The sequence below is a fragment of the Fulmarus glacialis genome, unplaced genomic scaffold (genome assembly GCF_000690835.1).
Source record: "Fulmarus glacialis isolate BGI_N327 unplaced genomic scaffold, ASM69083v1 scaffold27092, whole genome shotgun sequence".
NCBI lineage: Eukaryota > Metazoa > Chordata > Aves > Procellariiformes > Procellariidae > Fulmarus > Fulmarus glacialis.
This window is the reverse complement of record NW_009200181.1, coordinates 5,533-19,111: the sequence shown is the minus strand read 5'-3', so window position 1 is coordinate 19,111 and position 13,579 is coordinate 5,533. Positions and strand designations below refer to the sequence as shown.

The 13,579-nt window shown below is 44.0% G+C and overlaps 1 protein-coding gene across 1 annotated transcript in view; it reads left to right on the top strand.

Annotated features, from left to right (window-relative positions):
- LOC104073665 (vesicle-fusing ATPase-like) overlaps positions 1–9,989 on the top strand; it is a 23,739-nt gene extending 13,750 nt beyond the window's left edge. Inside the window, exons 8-9 of the mRNA XM_009573517.1 lie at positions 7,800–7,855; positions 8,472–9,989. Of these exons, the coding sequence (XP_009571812.1) occupies positions 7,800–7,855; positions 8,472–8,490 (75 nt within the window). The 3' untranslated portion in view covers positions 8,491–9,989. The remainder of the gene's footprint in view (positions 1–7,799; positions 7,856–8,471) is intronic.
- Positions 9,990–13,579: the final 3,590 nt, after the last annotated feature.

The window sequence follows — 13,579 nt, the reverse complement described above, 5'->3', positions numbered from 1 at the left end:
CTTTCCCTGAAGAAGATAAATCTGTCAGGCTGTTCAGCTGCTCTTCTCTTTATTTTCCACTTTCAGCACTTTAAAGAAAATAATTGCAGAGGGTAGAAATATGTAGCTCTTAACCCTCCCCCGCACCCATCATCTGTGCCTGCAAGCCAGTCATCAAGCTTGTGCTCGACAGTATATGCATGCTAAAAATGAGAGGGTGTAGCATGCAGCCCTAATCCTCCGCGGCTGACATTTCAGCGCCCTTCTGAGTCCTCCCCCCCTTGCACACACTCTTTTCACATCAAATGGATTTAGTGCAGCTGAGTGAACTGTCCTTAGATCTTCCTAGGAGAGGCTGAGCATAAGCTAAGAGGCATGTAGTTTAGCAGCCTATAAGTCATGTATCCCTCTGTTCACTATTCACAATTCTGTTAAAACTTGCACAGCACTAAGGATATGCTCTGACTGGATGTCACCTCAGGGAATAAAGTCATTTATCTAGATTACTTTTTCCTCTTCTTCCTTGGCTTTTAATTCCATACCTACAGGCAAGTCAGTAAGTCATTGCTCACATGTATTAAATGTATTTAAGGGGTGCAGGCCTTCAGGGACTGCCTGGCTCTGTTGCAGTCCATTTCACTTAGCCTTGACAATGGATTCCTTCTTCTGACACAGGACGTTTTCTTTTGCTGCTTTGACCTTAAGTGTTGGTTCTTTTCAAAACTCAAGGTGAAGGTTACGTAAATTATGGGCCGTTCTGAATCTGGAGCGTGGGTGGAAATGCTTACCCCGGCCTTATTCACAGCATTGCCCCCGTGGCTGCACACCTATGTTGCTGTAGATAGCGAGTCTTCACGCTACCCTAGACTGTGCAGACAGGTAAACTGGTCTTGTGCATTTTTTTTTTAACCAGACCACTGTTTTGTAGGTGAGTCCATGACCAATCAGGCTGGGAGAAGACAGGCAGAACTCTGACTCTGTGCCATTTCTGACAAATTGAACAAGTGTAAAATTGAAGGGCTGCTAATGCCGATATAGATGATTGATAATCTGCCTTTGCTACTATACGTGGATGGTTGGTAGCAAGGCCACTTATGTTATTACACTCAATTCAGGTAATTGTGTAATAGCATAGGTAAAAGCATATGGAAGCTAAATATGAAGAAGATCTGTTCCAAAAGGTCTGAGGTGTTTACATGACTGCATCTGCTGAACTGCTATAAATACAGAAAAGCAGTACAGGCTCTTGCTAAATAGGAGAACACTTGTATCTGAATGCACTGAAAGACCACAATGATATCTAATTTGGCCAGCTTTTACAGAAAAGCAGAATTTCACCAAATGGGAAGTCCAAGACTAGTTCCTTTTTTCACTGAGCTGGACCACAGCTTTTTAGAAAGAGATTTGAATCTGGAATCCCCTAAAAATTCCAAGTGATGGATGAAATTTTTCAAAATTCAGCTGATTAGATCCCATGGTGAATGAATTCTTTGCAAAAAATATGCACCTAGTTTTTTTCTCTGCAGTCACTGTATCTGTGTTTTTTGTTTTATTAGACTAGAAACCCAATATATGCTATATGTGGGTATTCTTAAGCTGTTCAAATGACTTTCAGTTTGTTTCAGACTGAAGTCTTGCTCAATATCAAAATCGTTTCTTGGAGTACCGTGAACCACTGCATTGCTCAGTATCTTGGGTTGCTTTGTTACCTTGTTTACGAGCCTTGAAAACCCACACTTTTTGGCAGCTTAATTTCCCTCAAACTATGTTTATTGCTATTCCTGGCCTTCTTTCATGTCAAACTACTCGTATTTAGTGTCACATACTTTGGTCATCTTGTATACACTGAGTGTCCTGGAATGATGTTATGTTCTTGTTCAAAAGAAGTCTTTGATGAATGGATACTCATGATTTGCCATGTGAATCCAGAAAAGTTTAGTTTTGAAGTATCCTTGGCTGCAGTACATGGACCACCTCACAGTGCTATCAGGTGCCACACTAGCTTCACCCTGCCCTGATGCTGCAACTCTACCCTGGGGTGCTGCTGGATACATGAGCCTTCTTTTTCCGTAGCTAGGAGGCTGGTTCCTTCTGCTTACTTCGCCTGCCTGTCTTGTTGCTCTTGGACCTTGCTGGCAACACTCCAAAAACCAAGGTCTCTCTCCTTCTTGGAGTAGGAACCTGAATGAGCCAGGCAGCTTTCCAGAAAGTCCCTTTTTGCACCTCCAGTATTTCCTGATTTGGTAACTTCTGTTTAGCATAAATAAAACTTAAGTTAATCTAAGCTGTTTGTCTGTAATGTGTTTTAACTTACATAGGAACTTATTTTGAAAGGTCATCGTATAATATTGCCTATATTATTTTAAACTAAACACTGTATCTGGACATACTAAGAGTTTGGATTGTATGACAGGTTTATATGAGTACTGTACTACCCAAGGGCATGCACGTCTTGGTGGAGTATCTCCTCTTCTCTGGACTGAGGATTAATGAAGTCTCTTCAACTGACTTTTTTCCTAAGGGCTCCCAGCATGTCCTGGGGATACTGCATTACCTAGAAAGGAGCAGCCATTTTCTTGCCACCTGTCTGAGCTGCGTCACAGAGTCAGTCTCTGCGCTGTTCTTCTAAAAAATCTTTCATCCAGTTTGACAGCAGCATTTCTCTTTTCACAGGGCACTGGAGGGTCTGTTCAGGAGTCCTGAACCTGCTTCCTCTTTGCACTCTATTGACACCATCTTCTGCTCCTTCCATGGCTCCTTCTGGTTTTGTGTCTGTGTTTTTTAATGAGCTGTTTGATCAAGTTTGCCTCTTTGTTGCCTTTCAGCTTCCTGCTTTAGTCTTTTGGACAAGATACTGCATCTGCAGATAAATGCTGTTCTTCCCAGAGTCTGTAGAAACTGTGTCAGTACAGATTATGGACAAAGTGTCTTACTATGGCCACTTTCTTATGTCTGAGTGAAAAGGGGTGGGGAGGCAGCATCTTTGATTTGGGAAACAGAACACTGGCATTGGCAAGTTTGAATTTCAGTACAAATTTTCTAGCAATGAAAATAAGAGATTTATTTGTATATATCCATCTCAGGTCATGTTGGTTTTTTTAACAGAACTATCTGATTGGTCCTGTGTTATTTCCTGATTGTGATGACTTTTCCATGGTTTCCTAAGGTTTCACCGTGGTCCTGGCAACAGGACCATCTTCTTTGCAGGTTGATAATACTCTTGATTGCTGTGTCAGTCAGTGAGATAAGTAATCTTAGAATAAGCCAGGCCCTTGGACTGTTCTGTGTGACATTCTTTTTCTATTAGCTTTGGGCTTTCCGTCGATGGCCAGAAGTCATGCCTTGCTCCATCTTGGTGTTCATGGTTCCTTGGGTCAATCTGAGATGTGAAAGATTCTCTCTTTACTGAGTAAATTGCCTGGTTTTGTGGCCTCTGTAAAAAGTGTCTTGACTCTTTACCCACTGTTTCATGCAATAGACTGTTGGTATCGGTGTGCCTGGCAGCGTAAACATTTGCTGTGCTTGTATAGATTTTGCCTTTGGCCCTCAGCAGGGATTCTGTATGGAGTGCAAGTATTTAAGTAGAGTTGCTGTTCCTCTAATCATCAAGCTGCCATTCACTGGTTTGCCTGATTTGCAGAATATCTAAGATCTTAGAATCACAGAATCATTCTTACTGGAAAGGACCTCAGGATGTCATCTAATCCAATTCAGACCTTCAGAAAGCCTATGTGTAGATGATTACAGACATCTCACCACCCTCTTCGACATCAACATTTGATGGGAACCAGGCCTTTCCAGCTCTGACCGTAATGGATGAAGTTTGGGGTTTGGGCTGTTGCCAGCAAGGTCCACTTCTCGGCACTTCATTTGCCCAACTCTTCTAGCTTTCTCATGGAGAATCTGTCTGTGAGTTTGGACCGTAGATGAGAAGTCAAATCTGAGGACTTGGTGGGCTGCCACTTGTGTAACTCCTCTGAAGAAGTCCTTTCAGAGGTAGACGTCTTTACTGCCAGTATCTGAAAAAATGCCATGTGTCTTATCTGAGAAGGCCAAGGTTCCCTCTCAAATGCACTTTTCTACTCATGGTCAAAGATCAAATCTATTTTGTCCTTTTCCTCAAATCCCTTTCTTTTATGGGCTGTCAGAAGCTTGTTGAGAGAGGGTGCACTAGTAATTCTTTTTGCTTAAGCTTGGCCTTGGCAGCTCTGGTTCCCAGGCTTGCTTTGGCTGTCCATGTAACTTAGATTTCAGCCACTTTTGAACCTTCTGTCCAGGACTTGCGGTGAGTGCTTTTTCTAGCTCACCGTGCAGGTGGTATCTGGTTCTCTAGGGTGAACTGTTTGTGACCTTCTTCTCTTTGGGTGAATGTCACGGAGAGCAGGAAGGTATTAAACAAATACACTCTGCTAATTGCACCCATAGCATTTTTTTCATCTTTGTCTAGTCCAACCCCTTGCTCTGACCAAGCACGATCAACTAGAACAGGTTGCTCAGGGCCATGTCCGGTTGGGTCTTGAATACCTCCAAGGATGGAGACTTCATAACCTCCATGGGCAGTCCCTAATAGTGTGTGATCACCTTTGCAGTGAAAAGCTCTCTCTTCTGTTTACATGGAACTACACTTCAATTAGTGCCTGTGACCTTCTGTCCTGTCAATGGGCACCACTCAGAAATCTCTCAGAAGAGAGAGTGTCTCTCTCTTCTTCTTTACTCCCTTCCAGCAGGTATTTATACACATTGGTAAGAGTCACCCTTCCCTCCCGAGTCTTCTCCACTCCAGACTAAACAATCTTACCTCTCACAGCCTCTCTTTGTATACAGACCCTCAAGTCCTTTAATCATCCTTGTGACCCTTTGCTGGACTCTCTCTGGTATGTTGCTGTCTCTCTTGTACTGGGGAGCCCTGAACTGGACACTGTCCTCCAGGTGTGGTGTCACTGAGAAGAGGGGAAGAATCATCTCCCTCGATCTGGTAGCAACATTCCTCCTAACGAAGCCCAGGATGCTGTTGGGCTTTGTTGCAAGGGCATATTGCTGGTTCATGTTCAACTTGTCCTACAGGACCCTCAGGTCTTTTTCTGCAAAGTCACTTTCCAGCCAGTTGTCCCTAAGCCTCTACTGGTGCATGGGGTTATTCCTGCCTAGGTGGAAGACTTTGCATTTCCCTTTGAACTGCATGAGATTTGTGTTGGTTTGTATCTCCATCCAATTGAGGTCTCTGAATGACAGCACCACCATCAAGTGCATGAAACACCTCCCAATTCTATGTCCTCTGCAAACGTGCTGAGGGTGCGCTCTGTCCCTAAATCCTGTTTGTTAATAAAGAGGTTAAACAATACTGGCTCCCATATGGATGCCTGGCATATACCGCTAGTGACTGGCCTCCAACTGGACTTTATGCCACTGATCTCAACCCTTCGACCCCAGCAGTTTAACCAGTTTTCAGTCCATTGCACTGTCCCGGTTATTTAGTCTGTACTAATCAGTAAATAACGCTTTGTTTGTGTGGCGACCTGAGGTTGTGGTCACGCCTTTATCAAGTACTAGCCATTCTGGAAACATCCAGAAATATAGGAAGAGAGGTGGTTGAGTTGTCACAGAACTGTAGGATAAATGAGGTCAGAAGGGACCTCAAGATGTCATCTAGTCGAACCTCCTGCTTAAGCAGGATCAGCCACATGGTCAGACCAGAGTCCTTTAGATGGGGAAGATCTGAGACCCTTTGCCAGGTGAGAGTCACAGGCTTAGCCTTACAGTGTGGATTACATGTGTGGATTCCCCCAGAGAACGGGGACTTCCAAGTAATCAGTGTTCAGGCTGTGTGGCCCATGTGCACGAACTCCTATCCCAATTGTCTTCAGCCTTTCTGATGGAATCAGAGAATGATGGAATCATTTAGGTTGGAAAAGACCTTTAGGATCATCGAGTCCAACCATAAACCTAACACTGCCAAGTCCACTACTAAACCATGTCCCTAAGTGCCACATCTACACGTAGAAACGGGAGAACTGAAATAGTGACAGATGTGCTTTCCCCTTGTAGCCAAGTGTCAACTGGGAGAGATTGTGGAGAAGATTTAGGCTTTAGAGGGATACTGCAGACACCATCTTTCTGGTCTCCGGTTATGTGGCACAACAGTCCCTCTCTTAGTACCTGTGTATTATGCATTTCAAACACTGCTTTAGGTGGTGGGGTAGCCTTTCTTTTCTTCTGGGATCCTGAACATTACCGGTATTCCTTTGCATGTTAAAAACCTAACTTAATAGCTCAGTGATCCTCAGTGAGTTCCTTTACATCATCTTGTTTCAGTGAATTTATTTTTCTGATCTCAAAATAGTTCAGTAGTTGGTATTGAGGTATTGGCCTTGCTGACATATTTCAAAGTGATAGGAAGTTATAAAGTTTTAGGCTTTTTCTTAGCACATAGCAGAAATTCTCGTTGGCTGTTTCTTCCCTGCCTGCATCACTGGTAATACTGCTGTTGGGTTTTTTTGTGTTGTATCTTCTTCCAAGCTTTTTAAAGACATTTTTAAAGACATTTATGTTGCCCTCAAATGCAGTGGTCATGATTTTAAATAGATTGCTTCTTCACATCTGAAATTGGTGGAAATTTTCCTTTAGGAATATAAAACGTGGTAGAGGAGTTCAAGAGCCCTTGTTCTGCCTCTTTGGTGGGAGGCCAGGGCATATGCTGAAACTTGGCTTTCCCCCTCCAAGGATAAGTCCCAGTTTTATGTTTTAGTAGAGCACTTGCCTGTTTATTACCAAGTGGGTGAGAGAGCTGGGAATCTTATAACCAGTCAACTTCATAGTACCATTTACTGAATGTTTTCAGAATGAACCCACTGTATTTGCGGCAGTGTGTTAAAGATACAAGATGTTGATGAAGATTACAGAATGAACAGAAGTTGGAGTTTCTAGGCCAAATAAACTGTTGCAATACAACACGAAGATACTCTGAGAACCAACGGTCTCCAATTTCCAAATGTTTATAGTCCTAACTCATTGTATCTTGGTGTGGGCGTGGCAATTTGCCTAGTCTTTTACTTTGGATTGCAACAAGCCCATGCATCAGCACAAAGGACTGATGCAGTTACACAGAAGTTGTGTCTCCTGATGGCAGCCTGAGTCTCTGTCTCCTTAGTAGCCTTTCCTCCCACTTCCCTATTGTCTCTATTGGGGAAGAAGCAGGACTGATCCTTAGGGGATGTTCCTGGTTGATGGAGCCACGACACAAGTTGGTACTGCAAGTTTTGGAAGCCCTTTGCTGTGATTCAGCTTTCCCTTACGTGCTAACCCACCACACGCAGCTCCTTTCCTCTGGTGCTTTGCTGCTGGAGCTGTATGGGGGAAGGAAGACAGGAAAATTGAGGACATTTTCAGTCCCTTCTGCTCCTGACTGTTTCATTTGCTGCCCCAGCTCTGGAAAGGGAGAGATAAAAGCAGACACAGAGTGGGCCTGGTTTGTGCAGAACCAGGCTAGAATGGGCAGTGTGGGATGAAGCTAGTGTGCAGATAGCCATCAAAACAGAAGTACCTGATAGAAATGCTTGTGTATGATCCCAGTCTGGCTCATCTCCTAGCTATGTGAGCATGCTAAGCTTGTGCTAATCAGTTTTTTCTCTTGGTGCAGTGCTGTATCTGCACTACCTAGCTGCAGAACTTCTGGACAAGCAGGCTGATCTCTGGCCAGGCCAATGCACGGGCAAAGCAAACACACACACGTATCTCCGGCTACCTTTGTGGCCTCATTTTCCTGTTGTGCTACTTGGAAGATTGCATCACATTAATAGAGATCTGTTTTGTTTGGTGTTTAGATGGATCCCGAGTATCGGGTGAAAAAATTCTTGGCTCTTCTGAGAGATGAAGGAACGTAAGTACTTTTATTTTAAAAAACTGTTTAAAATTCTGTTCTCCACTCAGAAACAAGCATCTCTTTGAGGGGAAACTGCAGTGTAGTGTATCTGATCTCATTGTTGGCCCCTCCCGTATTTACAGAACTGTATATCAGATCAGTTCTCCTTAGAGCTATATGCCAGTTGTTTTGGGAGGGGGGAGGTCCTGAAGACTTTTTGAGAACCTGCATGCCTGAATTTTCTGCTTTTCTTAATTTACCTGTGAATTTAAAATTTAAATGAGATATTGGACCACAATTTAGCTTTCTTTAACTAAAGTAAGTCAGAAGAGATTCTCCTAGAGTTAAAATCCAGCTGTTTATCTAAAATCTGGAACTTTGATTTCTTGCATTTCTCCTGTCTGAGAGAAGGATGTCCTACTTTTTCCCCTGTAGGTATCACAGGGAATAGTTGAGCCCAGTCTTGACAGTGGCATCTCCTAGAAAATGACTTTCTAATACATGTAGGGCAGTACCTGTGCTGGGGAAACTCACAACAGTATCTACCCTGGCTACATGTGAGTGGGTTCCAGTGTGTGCTTGATGCTTTTATACATGTGCATGCTTTCTTGATGGATTTGGCTTCTTTTGCAAGAGTTCCTTCCCTAGACTGAAGGTGGACCAAGTGCAAGATCAACAGCTGGAAAAGTGACCAACCTGGAGAATATACACTGGGATCTTTACTCTTCTGTGTTCAACGCGCTGGACAAAGTGAAATACTCCCCTGTTTCCAAGAACCCAATGTGGAATCTGCATGTTTAGTGCAATACAGTATCTTTATTCTTCGTCTTTAATATACTGATGTCATGTGGAAATGTCTTCTAGAACATTGTGCTTCTGTCTCTGTGCAGGCGAGGCTGCGTTCTCATTTGATTTTAGCATGGGGGAAATGTCCTGTAAGTTTTGAAGCTAACGCGCACTTGTGTCCAGCATCCAGTTGCTATGATAGGAAAGAAATCATGATTTCTAATAAAACCTGACAGTCTGTGGTGAAGGCATATTAAAGTACTACTCTGTGTTATCCTGATCTGATGAATGCTTTCTTGTTATGTCATCCTATGCCTCACTGAACACTGAGCCAGGCTGATAACCTAAAGATAGTGCCCACAATAATTCAGCTCCAGAATTACCTAGATGCTAATACCTGCTTTCTTTTATACCCGGGTATTTTGTGGCCTGATGAGAGAGACTGGCTAGCGGCTTTAGGGACTGGAAGAAAGCAGGGAAGTATGTTGATCAGAGTAGAGGAAACTTCCAAATCCAGTATTTAAGGCATCAAAGCTTGCTGTTAATTCAACAACAGTTTTAGGGATGCTGATTCCAGCCTGAAAACTCTTCATGAGTGCAATGTAGATGGTATTAGCCAGCTTCATTATGTCCCATTTTTCTGCCATGTTACCAAAGGTTGAAATTCCTCCTTAGAAATAGAGAGGAAGCCAAGCTCTGCAGATGCACGAGATGCACGATATTGCCATGTTTTTGCACTGAAATAAAGGAATGTATCAAACTTTGCTGTATGGTCCTTCCCCAATAGTCATCTCGCGTCAATGAGATGCTGTTGACGATGACTGCAAGAGGCTACTCCCCTCTGGTTCTTTGGCTCCACACGTTTAATAAGGTTCATGGTACATACCTCAATTTGGTGGGGCATGAAATCAAAGCCATTTATGAGAACTTAGTCACTGTATCTTCCTAAACTTGACCAGACATGCTGCTAAGGGCTAGCAGCTTGTACCCAAAGTGGCGTTCCCAGGCAAGGAGGGTGCTTCACATTCTTTCAGGCCCAAAGGTGAAGGTACTGTAGTCCTTAGTGCATACTTACAGCAGTCGGAGTATTTTAGTCACTCCGCTCTGGTTTCTTTTCCTTTGGCAGTGCTGTTGTATTGTGAGGACATTGCGAGTCCCAGTGGTTATTATTCCCTCTCATTTTGTGTACGATCTTGTGAATTTATTTGTTCCTTTCTTTCCTCTGCTAGTCCTAGTGACAGCAGCATACATTAACTTATATTTCAGAGTAAATGATGTAAACCTTATTGTGTCTTTGTCCAGAACTATATTGATGAATAAATATCTGGTTTAATTGCACATTCAATGGATTCAATAAAAAGCACAATGACTTGTGATGATCTGGGAGATATCTGTTTCTTTGGTGCTAGTCAGACAGAGGTGTATATATAGAGTGCTGATGTATGGCATGAAGATAACAAAGTTATTTCCAGGCTGCTGATAGCCGGGGGGATGCTCAGTTTGTACCTAAGCATGGATGGATTGAATACATCCCCAGCCTGGATAGCTTGACCACAGGTAGTCTTAAAGGGGTTGGCTGAGAATACCTCTGGTCCAGCCCTTTTTGGAGTTTTCTGGACCTTGCAGTGCTGATGAAGCCCCAAAGATGTATGTGTGTGTACGGGTTAGGTATATCACACTTGAAGAAGGACATGTTGGAAAACCAGAACAAAATGTTGGGTATGACATCCCATCCCTTCCAGCCTATTCTGAGATCTCCATCCAAGATGTTTCCTGCAGGTGGCAGAAGAGAATGACTCCTGACACCCCCTTCCCACCACATTTTCTCTATGACATGCTGCCTGCGCAAGAGTGGCTTTATAGTGAGAACTACCTTGCTTTAAGCAGTTCTTCATCCCCTTCTTTACCCTGTTGCTGCTTTTTCCTGAACCTTCCAGAAACGTAACTGTCTCACAAGTTGAGTTGTTAACCAAAGACAAATACGTTAGAAAGTGTTGGGGTGGGGGTCTGGGCGGATGAAGTGCAGTGGAGAAAAGCTTGGGATGATGGGCAGAGATAGCTTCCACTCATAAAGCTGTTAGGCTCAAAACAGTCCACGAGAGCAGACTTCTCAGTTGCCTGGACAGTTAGCGAAACATCGTTGGCGTTTGTGTAACTTTGAAGGCATCACTGCTGCCATGCAGTAGGAGGTGGCAGTGGCAGAAGCATACTGTCTCCAACGTGGTGCAGTGAAACGGAGCTAGGAATCATTCATGCACGAGCAGCACGGTATTTCAGGCAGCACTGCAAGAAGGCAAATGTAATTGTTTTGTGTATAAATGGGGGATCAGGGTAGGAATTAGAATGATTTAATTTTTTTTTTTTTACCCTTCAGACAGGTTTATTTGAGGCTGGTGCTGTGGAAAATTGTGTGCACTTAAAAGCATCGTTAATGTATGGGAGATGTTGCAGAAACGCCCACAAAATTATTCACGGACAGTAGAAGATGTTTTTGTATGAGAAAATTTGGATCTCAGTCTGTCCAAACCATGAAAAGGTGATTCAGTGACAGCCTGCAAGTACATTGGCGGGGGGAGAATATGAAGTCTAAAGCCTGTTTTAATCCGGTAATCTCGTATTGTATGCACACTGTGAGATGACACTCTATAAATAAAAACCTTGGCATTCAGCTGTAAAATCTCCTACATTTGCTACATTTTACCATCATTGTCTTGCATTCGTATGACTGTCACTGTGCACAAGTAGCTGGATGACAACCCACCACTCCAGTAGATGTTGTTCGGCAGGACTTAAGGGACCTTCAGAGGCAAACCACACAGGCTGGCAAGTGCATATTTTTGGTTTTTTACCTTCTCTTTAATGACGTACCACAAAAAAATGCAAGTTGAAATATATTTTTCTCCAAATATATATATTTATATAATATATAATCTTAGTTAACTCAAGTATATACATTGTATAATAAATAATGCTTATAAAAAGAGAAATTTTCTGAATATAAAATAAAAAAAAATCGACCTCTACAACTTTATACAAAACTTTGGATACAGCAGATTGATGGAAAAAGGTCTTCCATTCAGTGCTAGAATACCTGGCTACAGTAAAATAATTACAAGGCAATAAATGTTCTATTTAATATTAAATACCTTTTCTTGATTAAAAAAACAAACAAACAAACAAAAAAGGGATTTTGTTTAAAGTCAGGTACTTGGAGTCTTTCCAGACACGGAATTTAATATATACTTTTAAATAGAATGCGTATCAGAAGACGGCTTATTTCTGAATTGGGGAGGTTTCTTAGAGCTCTCCTGTGATCTTTAATTTTAGAAAGCAAATGCTTCTCAGGCCGCGTGAATCCAGGAGCTCTTCATCGTGCTCTACAGAGGAGGACTGAGAATTTTGCTCTGATTCTCTCCAGCCACAGGTTTGAGTGACAGGGCCATGTTCTGTGCTCCGCATGAGGGGTCTTTCACCCATCTTATTGCTCTTTGCAGTACCGTGTACTGCTCTTTCCCAAGGATGAAGAAGTGAGTGGAGTAGAAGACGCAGCTTTAATGGTTTAGACATATTTCTATGTTAAATCACTGATGCGTGAGAAGTGGTATTGGAACATGGTTATTTGTCCTCATCATTGGTGGAGGAGCCCACCAGGACAGAGATAATACTTATTTTTTTCAATTTCAATGGTCAATACGCCATGAAAACGTAAGCCCAAAATGAGAGGGCGTGTGGTCGAGGAGGGGGATGTGGGCTGGGGAGCGGGTGGAGGGACAAATGCTGATTCTTCTGTACTGAGGTGGGTCATGGGATGAGTGTGGCCACACCTGGGGCCCAAATCCCTGCTAAGGGTACGGAGCCTCTGTGCTTGATGTGGACCCCTCGTGAACGAATTGCTGATAACTGAAGAAATCCTACGGGAAGGAAAGGGTCTGCCTGGGATTGTGCTGTCAGATAAAGGTCTCCCTTCCCCGTCTGCCCTTGCCTCTCTTTTGCTGGATGAAGTGGTTTGAACAAATGAGGAGGGAAGGCTGATGGGAAGGCTTGGACAGAAATTTCTTCTTGCCATGGCTTCTGTCTCCCTGTCCATTACTGATGCTGGGAGCTGGTGTAGCAGCTCGCCTGTCCCCAGAGAGATGCTCGGAGCTCACTCTGGGATATCAAGTCACATTAGGGAACGCTTAGTAAATAGGTGCATCAACTGGGTGGATCTGCCCAGATCCTTAAAAATCCCCCTTGGGGAGGTGCACGGCAAGGAGGCTGCTGGAGCAGCGATGCATCCCCACGTAAGAGGTGGCGGCCTCACCACGTGTGATCTGCTCTTGTCCTGGGCCGAACGCCAGAGGAGCAGCTCTGGGCTCCGGTTTCCTGCCATCCTCCTCAGGGGGATTGAGGAGACGATTTGGGGCTGTGGGGAATAGAGAGGGCAAAGGGGAGGTGAAAGGAGAAACTGGCTGTAAGGCTCTGCTCGCGTGCTCAAACAGGTTTGTTCCTCCAACATCGTCTCCTCGGAGCAGGAAGGAAGGAGCCTGGCTGGTGTGGGGACCTGGCTCCTTTCCTCCTCCTCACCACATCTGCTGAGACCAGGATGGCCATGCCAGCAGGCGGGGGAGCCTGTATTTGCTCAGCTTTCACTGTGTAACATTCGTTTCCACCTGAAACCCCCGTATTGGCATCTACACGGGCCAGACCTCCGGAGGAGGACAGAGCTGGAAGCTCTGTGCATGCTGTGTTAGCAGCACGCTGGCTGGTGTGGCCGTGCCTCACTTGGACCTCTGCTGTCCCTGCTTCTCCCCAGACAGTCTGTCATGCCAAACAGCCTGAGAGAAGTCAGCAGATCAGTGATCTAACGTGTCTGCAGCGCCAGGTCTAGCCCTGGACCTTGTGTGGGTGAGATGCCGAGAGCCTTCTCTGCAGTGCTGGTGCTGGCTGTGTGAGGGTGTCTGCCCCGATCAAGGG